Source organism: Heloderma suspectum, chromosome 2, assembly GCF_057233095.1.
Source record: "Heloderma suspectum isolate Gila_16-S chromosome 2, 16-S_ref, whole genome shotgun sequence".
In the NCBI taxonomy this organism is placed as follows: Eukaryota; Metazoa; Chordata; class Lepidosauria; order Squamata; family Helodermatidae; genus Heloderma; species Heloderma suspectum.
In genome coordinates this window covers 231372735-231390510 of record NC_139459.1, presented here as the reverse complement: position 1 = coordinate 231390510, position 17776 = coordinate 231372735, and the positions used below count along the sequence as shown (strand labels likewise).

The 17776-nt window shown below is 45.0% G+C and overlaps 1 protein-coding gene across 1 annotated transcript in view; it reads left to right on the top strand.

The window, feature by feature from the left end:
• DNAH9 (dynein axonemal heavy chain 9) overlaps positions 1-17776 on the top strand; it is a 293377-nt gene that overhangs the window by 230220 nt on the left and 45381 nt on the right. Inside the window, exons 60-61 of the mRNA XM_084838397.1 lie at positions 9538-9731; positions 14433-14581. Coding sequence (XP_084694523.1) covers positions 9538-9731; positions 14433-14581 — 343 coding nt within the window. The remainder of the gene's footprint in view (positions 1-9537; positions 9732-14432; positions 14582-17776) is intronic.

Below are 17776 nucleotides of genomic sequence, written 5' to 3'. Positions count from 1 at the left end.
AATAGTTGAAAGAACTGGAAGGGAATGTTGAGGGTCTTGATGGGTGGACTTGGGGAATCCCCAGGCATTTACAAGTCTCATGTAAGGGTGCCTGCAGCTTGTTTGCCTTCACCAAAAAGTTGTCAAGATGTTATGCAGGTAGACTAATATTTTTTTATGTCACTCAACATCAACGGATTCCACCCTTTTAAAATGACTCCATTTCTGGATCTTGACCTCTAGCCAGTACATGGCATGACCTTTGGCAGGTACAGCAAAAACAGTTATGGAAACTCTGCCCAAAGTGTGAGCTGTAACCCACTTTTAAAGTCACTGACCTGGTTTGCATGACATGGTGCAGCCTGTTGTGGGTTACTTAACCCATGCTGAGTTATGACACCCATGGGCACCACTTTGTTTATCCAACCCCTGCTTGAGGGTTGTCAGGGCATGCAAACCCAGTGAGTATGGGTTATGTGAGGGTTAAGCAACCTTCACATAACCCTTGTTCTTAACCCTCATATAACCCATGCTTCCTGGGTTCGCATGATACAACAATCTCTGAGTGGGGCTTGGATATACAAAATGGTGACTGCATACACACTACATGCACCACAGTCTCGCCATGGGTTATTTATTTAACTCATGGTGGGCTGTCATGTTGTGCAAATCAGCCCACTGTCTGAGATACACCCTCATGGAAAACTATATGTGCTGTGCCAAAGCAAGGAGAATATGGAGCTTGCAGAAGGACAGTAGGAGATCAGAAAAGGAAAGAACATAGAACATTCTGAGATTTACATAGGGAATACCAATATTTTCTGTCTTTTTTCCTCATTAAGATTTGTATTCGTTTGTTTATATTTTTGTTAAAACAACAATAAAGATAGCCAAATAATGCATCCACACTTTGCCCACCACTGTTATTCAGTCGTTAAGTCATGTCCGCCTCTTCGTGACCCCATAGACCATAGCACGCCAGGCCTTCCTGTCCTCTGCTCTCTCCTGGAGTTTGCTCAAGTTCATATTCATTGCATCGGTGATGCTATCTAGCCATCTCATCCTCTGCCGTCCCCTTCTCCTTTTGCCTTCAATCTTTCCCAGCATCAGGGTCTTTTCCAGGGAGTTTTCTCTTCACATTAGATGGCCAAAATATTTGAGCTTCAGCTTCAGTATCTGTCCTTCCAATGAGCACTCAGGGTTGATTTCCTTGAGGACTGACTGATTTGACCTCCTTGCAGTCCAGGGGACTCATAAGAGTCTTCTCCAGCACCACAGTTCGAAAGCATCAATTCTTCGGCACTCAGCCTTCCTTATAGTCCAGCTCTCACAGCCATACGTTACTACTGGGAAAACCATAGCTTTGATTATACGGACTTTTGTCGGCAAGGTGATGTCTCTGCTTCTTACTATGCTGTCTAGGTTTGCCATAGCTTTCCTCCCCAGGAGCAAGCGTCTTTTAATTTCATGGCTACAGTCACTGTCTGCGGTGATCTTGGAGCCCAAGAAAATAAAATCTGTCACTGCTTCCATAACTTCCCCTTCTATATTCCAGGAAGTGATGGGGCCAGATGCTATGATCTTAGTTTTTGTAATGTTGAGTTTCAAACCAGCTTTTGCTCTCTCCACTTTCACCCTCAACAAGAGGCTCTTTAGATCCTCTTTGCGTTCTGCCATTAGGGTGGTATCGTTTGCGTATCTGAGGTTGTTGATAATTCTCCCAGCAATCTTAATTCTGACTTGTGATTCATCCAACCTGGCATTTCTCATGATGTACTCTGCATATAAGTTAAATAAGCATGGCGACAATATGCAGCCTTGTTGTACTCCTTTCCCAATTTTGAACCAATCGGTTGTTCCATGTCTGGTTCTTACTGTTGCTTCTTGACCCTCGTACAGATTTGTCAGGAGACAGGTAATGTGGTCTGGTACTCTCATCTCTTTAAGAATTTGCCACAGTTTGTTGTGATCAACACAATCAAAGGCTTTAACGTAGTCAATGAAGCAGAAATAGACGTTTTTCTGGAATTCTCTTGCTTTCTCCACGATCCAGTGAATGTTGGCGATTTGATCTCTAGTTCCTCCGCCTCTTCGACAACCCAGCTTGTACTTCTGGTAGTTCTCGGTTCACGTACTGCTGAAGCCCAGCTTGTAGGATTTTGAGCATAACCTTGCTTTGCCCACCATAGCCCACTCCATAATGGGGAGGGAAGAAAAAGAAGGCATTAGGCTACCAGAACAAAAGGCCAGGCACATATAGGAAGAGATAAGAAATGACAAAAGATTGAGTATAAAAGAAGAAATGGGGGGAGGAGGAAAATAGGGAAGTACAGCAGCATAGAAACCCAGGTAATATTTCCTAGTAGGGAAGCAGTTGTTTTTCCTTGGGAAATCTGTGGTACATGTTTTTTCTTGCAGATGCTCCCCCCCACCCCAATGGTTCAGAATCTGCATGTTGTCATGCTCAGAAAGTGCTGCTATGGGGCCAACACGGGGCATTCAAAATGGCTGCAATTTTGTCCAGGAAATTAGCAATATCTCCCTCTGAAAAACACCACCTCCTCATACAGCCTTCCCCAACCTGGTGACCTCCAGAAGTTTTGGACTACAGCTCCCAGCATTCCTGATCCATTTGCCATGAATCAGCTCCTGATGTGGGGCTGATAGGGTGTTGAACTCCAAAACATCTGGAGGATACCAGGTTGGGGAGGGGAGCTGTCCTACTACCTTTGACTTGCCACTACCATCTTTGAGGCGAGCAAGGCCAGGAGCCACATGATACTGTCATTTGATACCACTGACCACTTGGTCTTCCAGATCTATCATGGTGAGGGCAAATATGATCCACCTATAAATTCTGTGTTTGTTGTGAACTGCTGAAAAGCAGTGTACAAATATTATACAATTAACTGTAATGTTCCACGTGGTAGTTGAGGAGCAATGTCGTAAACAATTCATACATTCCCAGCAGTGGCATAGAGCCTCTGCTGTGGCAAAGCAGTTTTCAGTGGTAACCACACCATGCAGGTATGTGTAAATCAGGCTAGAGTGTAGGAAAAACAGCAATGTATAGATTAGAACGGTGTGGGGCCCCACTGTGTTGTTCAGCAAAGGCATCTTAGGCACAATCCTATGCATGTTTAGACAGAATAGAGTCTTACAACTCCCAGCATGCCCCAGCCAGACTTTTGTCTGTCTAAGCACACATAGGATTGCACCCTTATATACTTTAAGCCAGTGCTGATCAAAAATACTTTCTGAGAGCTGCTTCACTTAAAACGTTAACTACTTTTTTTGTAATTGTATCTTAAGTAATTACTGCATAAGTTGACCATGATTATATTTAAATGAAATGTTCCCCAAAAAATGTATCTTGGTTTTATAGGTATGGGTGTTGTAGCTCGATTCTAGATGTGTAACTAACAAGGCACATATTTATTGGCAGCATGTAAAAACAGGGATCAAGTGGGAAGGTTGACATCAAGGACCATAACCAGACCTTGATTACCTCTCCAGAATTGTCACCTCTCCAGAATTCAGAAAGAGCTTTCCTGAGTTAAGTGTTGCTGAGTTAGAATGCTTCTAAGACTCATTGACTGCTGCCTGGCAGAGCTGTTGTCTAGAATGGGGCATGGCATGTCTTCAAAGTATCATATAAATTAATGATGCTCAGGCAGTCTACTGTTTTTAGTATAAGAGAAAAAAAACATAGTTTGAAGATAATCTGGGGAATGATTGGCGTGGGCAGACTTAGTGAGCTTGTCAAATGTTATATTAGTAATAAGGGCGATTAAAATGTAGGTCTTGCATGACACGCTGATTGAAGTTTTACATACCCATCATGGCTTTATTTTTGCCTTCATTAGACTTGTGTTCATGAGTTGAATAATTCAGTTAATGCAGCCAAACAAAAAGTCAACTCCAGCAAATGAATAATATAAACAAAGTGTAGCCTTGAAGGAGATGGCGAATAATTCATTGCCTATACCGAACCTTTGAATTAACAGCTTGTTTCCTAAAAGGAATGATCTCCACCAGTGTGAACCCAGTACATACCAGCCTGATAATGTTGCCCTGGAATTCCATGCCCATATGTACCTGTCCTAACCTAGCGATTGGTCAGCTTTGAAAAGAGCAGAGCTGGCTCCAGATTTTTGCGGGCCTTTGGGCAAGACACCCTCAATGGGCCCCCTCCCTCAGTGAGTCTACCTTCTCACCACCATTGCCACCAGCCGCTATTGCTCTTCATCCTCTTTCTTGTCTTTGCTACAGCTTGCTAGCTTGGCAGGCAGAGGGCCAAGGAGCAAGGAGGCCGGGGCATCTCCTGCTCCTCCTCCTTTAACTATAGTTCTGACTGGGTGCAACATGCCTGTAATGTTTTTAAAGGATGTGTTCCTACCTTCAGCCTAGCCAGGATTAGTCTGATTGCACTTCAGGTCTTCTGTTGGAATGGTATATTAGAGGGCACTATGGGAAGAAGAAGCGGGGAGTACATTAGCTGTATGAATCCCAGACATGATCAAACTATCTGCTGTCTGTTGGTTATTTCAAGTAGGGAGGCTCAGGGACTTCGGTGTTCAGTCCACATCTTTAAGGAAACCAACCTAATTCATACTTCCCAGACCAATACAGAGATCTGGATGCAGCTATCCTTTTGTTTTGCGATACAGTTCTCAGCTCCCAAAATGTGTGTTCAAATGCTATTGTAGAATAAAATGCATACAAAAATTTGTATTTTTTTTAAGTTTGTATTTAAATGCAAATTTTCATGTGGTTTAAAGAATAATCATCATAGATTGCTGTGCAAATGGGGTGGAATAGACTAATATGTCTATCCCTTGATTCAAGCCTTGGTATTTATTACTTCTGAGTGACCCAGGGCAAAAGAGACGTAGTAGGGAACAGTGCTGGCCCCAGGTTTTGGAGAGCCCTTGGGCAAGACACCCACAGCGGGGGCCCTCCCTCATCGAGTCTGCCAGCTTTGTTGCTAGCTGCTGTTCCTTCTGTTCCTCCTCCTCTTCATTGTTGCTACCATCTGCTTGCTTGCCAGGTGGTTTGGCCATGAGCAAGTAGGCAGTGGCATCTACTGCTCCTCCTTCACACTGCTGTCATTGCCTGGGCCATAGCAGGAGGGGAGTGAACCAACAGGTTGCGACAGTGAAGAGGAGGAGCAGGTCCAGGGGGCTTTTGTCAGTCAATCCCCTGCTGGGGTGTGGGCCCTTGGCAGATGTCCAGTTATGCCAGTCCTCGATGTTAGCCCTGTGTTGTGTGTGTGGGGGGGGGGGGCAGGGGGCAAGAAGAGCTTTGTAAAGTAAGGCTCAGGGGGCACCTCCCTCAAACATATATAGTCTGTTCATGTCTGTAAGAGCATTTATTTATGTATTTACAGTATTTGTATATCACTCCACATCCAAAGACCTCAGAGTGGTGAACAGAAAATGAGATAAAGAGTAAAAACACAATGTTAAAATAATTTCTTTTGTTTTCTTTTTAAGAGACAGAGTTCCGATAACACCAAGTTTAATAAATTGCGGCCGGTCACTTGAGGAAGGCTTCCTGAAATAGTAAGGTTTTCAGGAGGTGCCGAAAGCAACACAACACTGGTGCCTGCCTAACCTCCAAAGGCAGGGAATTCCATAGGAAGGGAACCAGACTGAAGGCTCTTTTCCTGGTGGACTCCAGCCAGGCCATGGGTCCATGTGGAACCACCAGGAACATGCCCTCTGATGACCTCAGGGACCATGCAGGTTGGTAAAGGAGAAGGTGCTTTCTCAGGTATCCTGGTCCCAAGTTGTTTAGGGCTGTGTATGCTAGTACTAACACCTTAAACCTGGCCGGGTAGCGGATAGGCAGCCAGTGCAGTTTCCTCAGCAAAAGAGTTACATGCTGAAAAGGGGCAGCTCCTGACAATAGATGAGCTGCTGCATTCTGCACTAGCTCCAGCTTCTGGAGCAGCCTTAAGGGCAGCCCCACATAGAGCGCATTGCAGTAATCCAGTCTTGAGGTTACTAATGCCTGCACCACTGTGGCCAAGCTATCCCTGTCCAGGAGAGGCTGTAGCTAGCGAACCCACCGAAGGTGGTAAAAGGCACCCCAAGCTGCCACGGCCACTTGGGCCTCCAGCAACAGTGATGGATCTAGGAGTACCCCCAGACTACGAACCTGATCTTTCAGAGGGAGTGCAGCCCCATCCAGAACAGGCAATGAGCCTATCTCCCAGACTCAGGAACCATTCACCCACAGGGCTTCCATCTTGCCAGGATTCAGCTTCAGTTTATTGGCCCTCATCCAGCCCATTACTCAGTTTAGGCTGAAGACTTGCACAAGCTCTTCCAATTGAGATGTCATAGGGAGATAGAACTGTATGTCATCAGCATACTGATGGCACTTGGCTCAAATCCCCTAATGACTGTTCCCAGCGGCTTCATATAGATGTTAAACAACATTGGGGACAAGATGGTATCCTGTGGAACCCTGCAGCTCAATTGCCAAGGGGCCAAGGAATAGTCACCCAATTGTTACTCTCTGAAATCGGCTCCATAGGTAGATCTGGAACCACTGTAATGCAGTGCCTCTGATACCCATCCCATGGAGTCGATCCAAGAGGATACCATGGTTGACAGTATCAAAAGCCAATGTGAGGTCAAGCAGAATTAACAGGCTTGCATTCCCCCTGTCCCTCTCTCAATAAAGGTCATCCATCAGGGTGACCAAGGCTGATTCAGTCCTGTAACTAGATCGAAACCCAGTCTGGAATGGGTCTAGATAATCAGTATCCTCCAAGAGTGCCTGCAGTTCCTCCCCCACAACCCTCTCAAGTACCTTTCCTAAAAAAAGGGTTATTTGTGACTGGGTAGTAGTTATCTAATACTACTTGGCCAAGAGTGGGCTTCATCAGGAATGGTCACACTACTGCCTCCTTAAGGACAGCAGGGACCACCCCTTCCCAAAGGGAAGCATTTATCACTCCCTGAACCTGCCCAGTCATACCCTCTTGGCTAGCTTTTATTAGCCAGGAGGGGCAGGATCGAAAGGGCATGGGGTCAGCTGCATTACTACAAGCACCTTGCCCATATCATCAGGCCACAGCAACTGGAACTGGTCCCACGAAATTGGGCAGATGGTGGCATCAAACACCTCAACTGGAACTGCACTAACAACAGCATCAAGGTAGAGACAAGTGATTTTGTCTTCAAAGTGTGATGCAAAGAGGTCACAGTAGGTCCTCGATTGGGCCCATTTGCTGGGGAGGGTGTTAACAGACCCCAGACCACCTGGAAGAACTCTGCTGGATGGCTACTTGAGGACACAATGGAGGCAGCCAAATAAGCCTTCTTTGCTGCCCGCACCACCACACAATAGGCACAGTTATGCGCTGTAGAGTATGCTTGGTCATCTTCACTTCGAGCCTTATGCAATTTGCACTCTAGCCAACGTCCAGCCTGTTTCATTTAGGGATGTATGAAACTCCCCTTACCTGGCTCTGCCGGGTTCCGCTGGGGGTGGGGAGGCGTTCCGTCCCTCCCCCCGGAATCCTTGCCGGGGGGGGGTGCTCTGCACCTCCTCCCCGGAATCCTGCCCGGCCGGCTCCGCTCCGCACTGGCTAGCAGGAACATCCGGCCGCTGGCTAGCAGGGACGCAAATGGCGGTGGCCGTAGCCGCCGCTGTTTGTGTCCCTGTAGTCAGCCGTGATAGGCTACGTAAAGACTTACGTACCCTATCACGTCTGGCTTAAAAAAAAAAAAACACCCGACAAGACTGCAAATGGCGGCGGTGGTAGCCGGTTGGAAGACCAGCCGCCGGAGCCGCTGCTGGAGCCGCCGCTGCCCGGAAGATCCACCCCAGGTAAGTCTCGTCCCAGGGGGGATCCGCGGGGTGGCAGGGGGTGGCAGGCCATTCCGCCACAGATTTCGGGGTGCTGAATGCACTGGCATTCGGCCTCACCAAGATCCGTGGCGGAATTCTCTGCCATCCCTAGTTTCATTGACTGAAGCTCCCCAATATACCAAGGAGCGGAGGTCAATCTCACCCAGCTCACCCACCCAAGTCTCAGTGATACATGCCAGGTCAGCCTTCTCATCCACGATTAAACCATGAATGAGTGTGGTCTTATCGCTGACCAACCTGGCATTAAAAAGCAGCACCACAAGATAGGAGGGCTCAGTGGATGAGCTACCAGGCACATGAAAGCTAGAGGTAGGAGGTAGAAGGGGAGCAGTGTATAAACAGCTGTGGCCCAGTCTACTTTGATATCCCAACCCAACCCCCTCCTCCTGCCATATCTCCTTCTGCCCCAAGTCACTGGAATAGTGGTACCCCCTCCATGGGTCCCTGTGTCAGAGTTTCTCAAGCACTGAAACTTGACTTCAAGAGAAGAGGGAGGGGTGCTTCAGAAAGAGAAACTGTGAAAGCCTCAAGCCCAGAGGGAGGGTGTTGCATTTGTTAGTGGATAATTTGAAGGATGTTTTCTGAGGTGTTTGCAAAGAGATTCCCAAAAATTCTGAATTATTTTTTTTAAATGTAGTATCCCCCCACCCCCAGTATCTCTCCAACCCCAGAAAGTGTACAACAAGAATCTTTTTTAAAAAAAATCAGACACAGTAAGATTATGCTGGACATGAAATTCAGGACTCCTGTCTCTTGACTTTCCAGCAGCTGTTGACATCTACACCGTGCTTTTACTCCGGGGGGGGGGGTGAAAGTTGAGGTCCCTTGTGATAGATGACGTAGTCGCGACTTCAGCCATCCATGGTTTTCACCCAGAAAATGCGGGGTTCCAAGGAGTCGTTTTACTGCGATTTTTTGGGTTTGCTGCGGGTTTCCCCGCAGTTGTGGGCTGTCTGTTCCTTCCCTGAACCAACTTTGCATTTTGCAGTGGGCATGTTGTAGGCATGCGTAGTGCCTGCGTCATTCTGTGATGACCTTTTACTCCCCCATTGCTTCGCAGCTGCGCAGTTACAGAGGCACAGAGGGGCATTTTTATCTATTTAATCACACTTTTGCACAGTTTTGCAGCTTCGTATCTTCTCAATGGTTGTGGACTCAGTACCCAAGGGCCGGGGCGGGGGGCTTGGGGAAGGGCCAACATCTCTCTGGCCACCATTTCGGAGCAATGGCTAGGCATGTAGCGCTCATGTTTGTGAGCGTGAACTATTGCAAGAGTCTTGGGCTGGAGACCTGACAAACTGATGATGCGGAAATGAAGGCGCACAAAACACCCACTTTTTACCTAAAAAGGGACAGAAAGACACAGGAGAGCCCCTCAAATACAAAACAGCCACTGAAGTGTTGCACCCCCACACTCACGGGACTGCACAACTGCGCATTTCAGTAAAATGGCAAAAAAAGGGGGCATGGCAAGTCTGTAAGGGGAATGCGCAGTACACTGTAAGTGTATCGCAGGACATGCTGACTCGAAGCTGCATTGCTGTGCAGTTGCGACAGGGTGGCGGGGGGGAGATAAAAGCAGTGCCATATAGATGGGGCCCAGGAGAGTCTACCCAATGCCAGATATGTGGGGGTTTTGATTCTAAGCAATGGCAGCTCCTCTTTTTCCAGGCCCTGTCATCCATGGAGCAATTTCGTAACTTGGATCGAGATATTGAGGGTTCTGCCAAGCGCTGGAAGAAATTTGTGGAATCTGAATGCCCTGAAAAGGAGAAGTTTCCACAAGAGTGGAAGAATAAATCAGCTTTGCAGCAACTGTGTATGATGAGAGCCATACGACCTGACCGCATGACGTACGCTGTAAGGTAGGTACTGTTCACAAGATGTCTGAGCCATGTCTTGTCCAGTGAAGCGAAACACTAAGCCTTTGAACAGTGAGTCCCACAAATGCCAAATGAGTCATAGAATGGGTGCTGAAATATCTTGTTCTTATATATTCATGTTCCTGGCTTAGAGTGATTCATTTTCCTCCCTTCTTCCTACTCTCCACTTAATCAGAACAGACTCAATCAGGGATGTCCATTTAACCTCAGCCACATTCAGCATTGATTGCCATCTTCAGAGTGCTGATAATGCACAATCTGTAATGGTGTTCTAGCTTGTCTCCCTTCATCCACCACAAATAAATCCTCTGTCTGTCTTTCAGGCATTACCTTTTGGGTATCCATCCTTAAATTGGAACCTTGCATGTCCAAACCTTCAATATACACATTATCTCTTTTTGTATGGCAAACTGAAGTCTCAGAACATCTCAGAACTTCAAATTAAATAACAAATTGTGAAAGCCAATCTGAAAAGTTTTATTTGGAGATACCAAACATAACTCAAAACAAATTTATAAATAATTTCAAACTGGCATTTGAATGTAAGATAAAATAATGTTCATTTTCGGGTGTAAAACAAGATATACTTAACGTTAAATTGGTGAAAAAATCCCTCAAAACCATTCATTGTGAATGGCTGATTTGTATAGAAGATTTGCATACATTTTGACAGTTGCTAAAATTCTCAGGGAAAGAAAGATCTGCTCAGAAAAATAAATTCACATCTAACTTCACAATGCAAAACTAATTTGTCGTAATCAGGATGTTTGCTGTTGAACTAGTTTTATCCTGATGCTATTTGATAGAAGTAACTGCATTACCTTTGCCTTATTTCTCTTTTAAAAAGAGACCTATATTGCTAGGAAGCTTACTATGCCATTCTACCATCACTGTTGCCTATTTTGCCTTGGATCTTTCAACGATGTAGAGTAACTATGCATGGTGGGAAGCTGGGCAGTCTTATGCAGGAACAGGTCAAGATCATCACCATATGTACAAACGGCAATCTCAGTTCTCCAGATGCCAATTCTTATGTAGCCAAAACAGCACCACTCACGAACAGGAGGGAGATAACAGTAGGCTCAGAGGAGTCCCAAGGTTTGTAGAAGTACAACAAATCTTTAGAATAAAAAACCCTGAGGAGGAACCTTCCAGAAATAGTCCAATGAGAATCATGCATGCTTTTCTTTCTTTCTCTTTCTCTTTCTCTTCCTCCTCCTCCCTTCCTCCCTCCCTTCCTCCCATCCTTTCTTCCTCCTTCCTTCTTTCTTCATTATAAGCCACCCTTCATCCACAAAGGATCCCAGGGTGGTGTATGTAACATTATAAAAAGACAAATGTAATATAATAATGATAAATGTATACTATAAGAGGCATAAAAACTATTAAATCCTTAGCGGCCATGGAATGCTGACTGACGGTTGAGAAAACTGAGGTTGCAGGGAGTGGAGAATGGAATGGTTGAAGTCTTAAACAGGGAACACTCCATGCTGCAACATTTTGTTGCAGGTCTCACTGGTATGATAGTGATCACAAAGTTCTTAAAACACTTGGAAGTTCTTTACAATTGGATTATAAACTCTCAAACAATGGAAACCATTAAAAAACTGTATTTTTGTGAAAATATAGCAAAGCCTATATTTTTTGTGAACGTGAACCCTCATCAGCCATTGAATTAAACCACAACTGCAGTTACTTTAATGTTGTATTTTCTCACTTTGATTTTTCTGACTTTTATTGTTGTTTTTAATTATTTATATTTTATAGTGTTTTGAAATTATATTTGGGACATTTCACATAAGCCACCCTTTGGGCAAAAGAGGTGGGATACCATACAATTTTTAACATTCATAATAAATACTGTACTGTTATCTTTTATTTCACTCTCCTTGTCTGTTACAAAACAAAACTACTTTCAGTTCTTTTCATTCTCTTAAGGGCATGTTTTATATCTTTTCATTAGAAATTATTGCTTCTCCACAAACTGTTTCTGTACACACACAAAAAAGAAAAAAAGTGCAGCCTATCCAAGGAGAAGAGCAGCAGTTTTTGGTAACTTCATGAATAGCAGCCTCCTTCATTCTAGCACATTCTGGTGCAAGACACCTGCCCCCTGTCTCTCAAGTTTTAAGAATAAACCGTTCTAACAGAAATAAGCTCTGTAACTTATTGCCATTTCAATTAGTAAATTGTGCCTGTCATTTCTCTGAGGCTGTCCTAAAAGGCATGTCTTGTGGCATTAGATATTCATTCCTTCTTGTGAGGGAGGGGGACATAATAAAGTTTAGCTGATGTTGGTTGTTCATGTAGTTATAAGTTATTTAGCAAAGCAGACTGAGCAAATGTAAATTTCAGGCAGGCATGTAAAAGTAGGACAAGTATTTCAAGAAAAGCAAAAGGTCTTTTGCTCCATTTGGATTTGTTTGTTTGTTCAACATCATAGTCTTCTATTGGGTGACATTTGATAATGTCCCTGGGCCTGAAGGTTCTAATTTGGCATTTAACAGCTTCATGATCCATGATGTCAGGGATGAATCCAAGTGCTTTGAGATGTCTGACAGCTCTGATTCTGAATCAGAGATGGAGCAGCTTGATCAGAGGCTGGGGGAGGGACCCTCCCTAGTAAGCCAAGATGCTGGGAGAGATTCCTCCGAAGACCTTGACAAACAGATGGCTCAGGCTGAGTCCCTGCCCCCTCCCTCCACTGTGGGAACTCAAGTTTCTGAGGAGGAGGAGGAGGAGGAGGAGGAGGGGCCCAACTTGAGAGATGTTAGAGTGCATAGCAAAGAAGGAAAAGTTCAGGCAGGGCTCAGATGCTCTGCCAGGACAGCTGCTCTTGGAAGCCAACGTGGGAGGGAGCCACCCTAAGGGAGGGGCATCATTGTGAAGCCGGTCTGGCTGTGAGGTTCCTGCCCAAACTGTTGGAAACTTCACTACCCTCCAGTTTGTCTCTTCTAATTAGGGATCTCAGATTAAATTTTTAGGGGCCTGAGGCAGTCTGAGAATTTCCTGGAATCTGCATTTGTAAAGAGGCTAGTAGTCTCTAGCAAAATAAAGTAGCATTAGCCTGAAGCTTTGTTTCCTTATAGTCTTGATTGTGAAGGGGGAAGGACCATCCACTTCTGACACCTGTAGAAAAAGAATTTTGTATTCATGTATCGTAGAATGACGAAGTCTGGAAACTGGATTATCTAATCTAATCTTTTGCACTGTGAAAGAATATCAGATACTTAAAGATCCAAAATGGCCTGTCCAGTCTTTTTCTGAAGACCTCCAATAGAGCAGATCTAATAATGGCTTCCCAATCTTGCATTTGCAGCAAATAAATGCTCAAATATACTTCACAAGTGGTGGCATCCATAATATTGGCAGTGAATTCCTCATAAGGCTAAATTCCAGCCATCTTTTGTGGTTCTGCTTGAGCGGAACCCATCTCAATTTGGGGGGAGGGGGAACCTGCCAGAATATACCAAATCTTCCATTGGACTCTGAAGACAGTTGAAGAATGATTAGGCCTGGCCAGAGGCTGCTAAGCATTGGTGCATGTTGATGCGCACGTACCAGCAGCACCTGGAGTTCTCTTAGCAGGCTGTGGCTACATAGTTCAGATTGGCTGTCTCTGCTGCCTCCCCAAATCACCAAAGGGAGTCGAGGTCATAAGGAGTGCTTAGTATGCACACCTACCATAGAACCTTAATGCTCCTGTGCATGCATGGTGAATGCATTGTACATGCATGGCGCAGTTAGGAGATGTATTTCATCATGGGAACTGTAGTGGAAATTGGGAGAAAAGTTAATTGCACAAGAACTTTTATAGGGAAAATAGGGTTGAAATAGTTTAAAAGCATCAGCAGCATTTGCCCTTCAAAGAGCTCTTGGCCAGATCCCTGAGCTTTGCGTCTCTGTATATACATTTAATTTGGAGAGGTGGCATCTGTGGATTGCAACTTTTGCTTCTTTTCTGCCCCTAACTAACCTTCATAGTGCATCTTTCTGGATCATCATGACCAAGAAGAATTATAGTACCCTAGACTCCAGATGGTTTATTATGGCATACATTCTTTTCCTACAATTACCCAGTTAGTCCCCGGTGTTCCTTGGTGCTTTTATCTTTCCGAAGATTCTGTATCTTGTGCCCAATGGTTCTAAAGATTTAATAGTTAATAATTATCTGAGGAGCTTGTAGTAGTAAGCAGTAGCAATATTGGTGCCATTGATATTGCTAATATTAAAGCCTCTTATTAAAACCATAAGTATTTCTAATCTAAAATACAGATGTTCATTGTTTTCTGAAGGGCAGTTAGTTAGGCTTATTGCAACCTGGGGCTCTCTGAAAATAGAATCTGCACCAAGGACAACCCACCTGATTGTTCAAGGCAGTGTTTAAGACCAAGGCTATCAGCCAATCTTCCTGGAGAGCCTCAAGCCCTAATCACCTAATGCGGCCTGCTGGCATGTTAGTTGACAGGCTGTCATTTCTTCCACACCTCTTTTGTCCCAAGTCTCGGACTCTGGAAGATGGAGAGAGACAGGCTCCCTGGTTCCTACCCCCTTCTCTAAGATAGCCAGTCCTTCATTCATACAAGTGCTATAGATTAATTTTGGTTTAATGAAAATGCACACTTAATTTTGTAAATTCATTGTGTTTCCTGAACATTAATGTTCAACAATCCCTTCCAACAGAGATTTTGTGGAAGAGAAGCTTGGGAGTACATACGTAGTTGGAAGATCTCTGGATTTTGCAACATCATTTGAGGAGTCAGGACCTGCAATCCCTATGTTCTTTATCCTCTCACCTGGAGTTGACCCCCTGAAGGACGTAGAGAAGCATGGTAAATAAACAGTGTCAATTTCATTGCATCTGTTAAACCAAATACCATTGCAGTGTGGTAGCTAGCTAGCTCTACGAGGACAGAAGCTTTCTCTTTGGGTCCAGGGAGGGACAGTCTTTACTCTTGGGAAGGCACCTCCTTTGGGCGCAAGGCAGGGTCTGCTTGCTGTGTTTGCATAATAAAACCAGAGTTTAGCAGCTTCTGTTAGAAACAGAATTTAGTTTACTTCCCTTAGAAGCTAACATCTTACAGTTCATTTCCACTTTATTTATAAAATTTCCCTGCTGTCCTTTTTCTAAAAATCTTTTGCTCTTGTTGCTCTGCTTAGTCAAGAACCAGTCAGGAAGAAAAAACCTCATGTAAGACCAGTTTTTCCCCACCAGGCCTTCTCACCTTACTGAAATTTGCCATGTTTTTGTTCTCCCCACACCCACCCTGACACCAGGCACTGAGCCATAGCAACCCAGCTCCCGTGTCACTCAGCTGACCACCAAATGGTGTCTGGCAGCACAAACACCTGCAGCCATCATTTTGAGTAGGACTGAGGAGACCCCTGCTAGCAGAGCAGTGGGTTGGATCCAACCATAGTAATACTTAAGAGCATAAGAACTTAAGAAGAGCCCTGCTGGATCAGACCAAGGGTCCATGTAGACCAGCATTCTGTTCACACAGCAGCCAACCAGCTGCCCATGGAAAACCCACAAGCGGGACATGAGTTCAACAGCACCCTTCCACCCATGCTCCCCAGCAACTGTGTACATAGGCATACTGCCTCTGATACTGGAGGTAGCACATTGCCATTAGGACTAGGAGCCATTGATAGCAGACCTACTGAAATCAATGGGACAATGGGACAAGTTAGTCATCATGACAAACTTAACTCCCATGGATTTCAATGGGTCTAGTCTAAGCATGACTAAGTCTGGATCCAACCCATTGACAGCAACAATGGCCTGACTGCGTATTTCCCAAAAGGAGTCTTTTCCTGATCCTGATTGCCAGGGATTTGGCTGGGCCCACTTTTCTTGCATGAGGTTCACCACCTGATTGTGAAGGAGGTTTGGGGCTGTGTCCCCTCAACACTGGCTGAGCCCAGGTGTGGGTATCCTGCAGTCCCTTTTGGAGGCTCACAGCCCTACCCTAAGAGAGGTTACAAAAAAGATACATAAGACTCCAGAAGATATGCTAGTAGCCACATGCGGAGCTCAAGTGCCCCCACTGGAAACCTGCCTTTCAAAGCACACCCCATGCAAATGGATGCAGATGCCGTCTTGACTGAAGGGCTGCAGAATATGAGCAGGATTGAGGCAGGAGGCCTGTCCAAGATGGGCTGTGCCTTCAATACAGTTTGGGTAGAAGTGCTCACATTGTCATCTATCCCTTCTTCAAGTTCTTGCCCCATCCCTATGAAGACTGTACGACATAGGATTTGTTCCGGTCTCTGGTTGTGAGGGGCTTTTATATAATCCTTCCTATTAAAAAAAATGGAGCTAGTTTGTAAGTTAAGGACCCATTGTGGAGACTTGGGAAAAGTGATTCTGTTGCAGATCCTGTGTATAACTACCCCTGAGCATGCAACACATACAGACGGTTTCAATGTTATATTTATAATGTGAGTATTGTGATCCTTGCTATCTCCTTCCTTTCATCTCTCTTGTTTGTTCAACTTGCAGCTTGAGTGCCTCTGGAAAAAACATCACAGTTTCTATGCCAAGCAGTGGTGCCAGAATTATGCCCTAGGTGTTATCATATTCAAATTAGAACTCTAAACATACAAATAGGTTTGCATTGCAAATCCTTGCAGTTGTCTGTTTTTATGTGTGAAAATGCCCTATGGCTCATTCCCATTATTTTTCCAGGTACCATGACAATTCACACGTCAAAAGTTTTATTTTGATGAGAGGGTTTATTATTCAGCTGCAAAAAAGACATTTAGCTTTTTGTCATTCCAATCTCAGTATCCTAATGCACATCTGATTGGGCTGCCACAGCCTATATGTATCTGTGGGATGTGTGGGTTCTGCTCTTCCTAGCCTGCGGATCTTGAGAGCTTGTGGAGCAAACTCTAAACAGGAAAAGCCTCCCTGTGGCTGTCTATATCAGATGCTTATAGAGATGTTCTTTCAGCCTCGGCAGGTCGCTACCTTCCCTACCTTCATACCTAAAGGGATTCCGCCAGTTACTTGCTCCTCTAGAGTAGTGTGCTTGAGGTAAGGATGATCAAAAGTGACAGGTTGTGTTAAAATAAAGACATAAATCCCTAGGCCCTGTAAATTCTGCATGGGACCACGCTTGCTCTGCATGCACCTGATGAGTCAAAATGCTGACTTTGAGCCTCAGACAGAAACAACATCCCACTCTAATTCCTTCACAGTAGCACATCCAGGTGTCCGTGCTGCTTGCAGTACTACATGAGATGCCCCATGAGTGAACTCCAAAAGCTGTCAATGCAAGCAGCAGTGAAGTAGGAAATTGACAAAGTGAATGTACTGCTGGACCCTGTACATAGCAGACAGGTGAATCTGTGCATTTGCGAAGGACTGGGGGAATTAAAAAAAAAATTACCAACGTATTTGCATACTTTTGAAGCATTGAAAAAAACACGGTGGCGAATGCAGTCAGAACATTCTTAAGTGTCATTTCTGTATCAGTGGAGGGGCAGACATCACTGACAAGGGAGGAGGGAGGCTGGAGGTGGCACTTGTGAGATCACAAAGAGCAGCTGGGCTTTTCGCCTTTTGGGACAAGCCATTGTGCCAGGTGCATACATCATGAAAAGCCACCCTGAGAACAAGCCACCCTCCTCAACCCAACAAGAAGCCATGGGTTCTCAGGGTGGCTTGTGCATGGTTAATAAACTGTGGTGAGTCATCTGTGCTGGGTTTGGATGTCATGATAAGCTATGCTGACACAGACAAGGCTCACAACCCACTGTGGCTTATTGTGTAGTGTGAACCCAGTCTGTGATGTGGTTCACTAAGCCACCTTCGGTTGCATGGGTTGTTACAGTGTATGGTTGCAGGGTGGCTTAGTGTGACATCTGAACCCAGAGCGGTTTTTCTCTTGTGGGTTGTTTTTTCCAAACAAGCCACCCTGAGAACCCATGGCTTGTAGTAGGGTTGTTTAGGGTGACTTGTTCTCAGGGTGGCTTTTTGTGATGTCTGAACCCAGCAGGGCAATTTTATCATGGGTTGT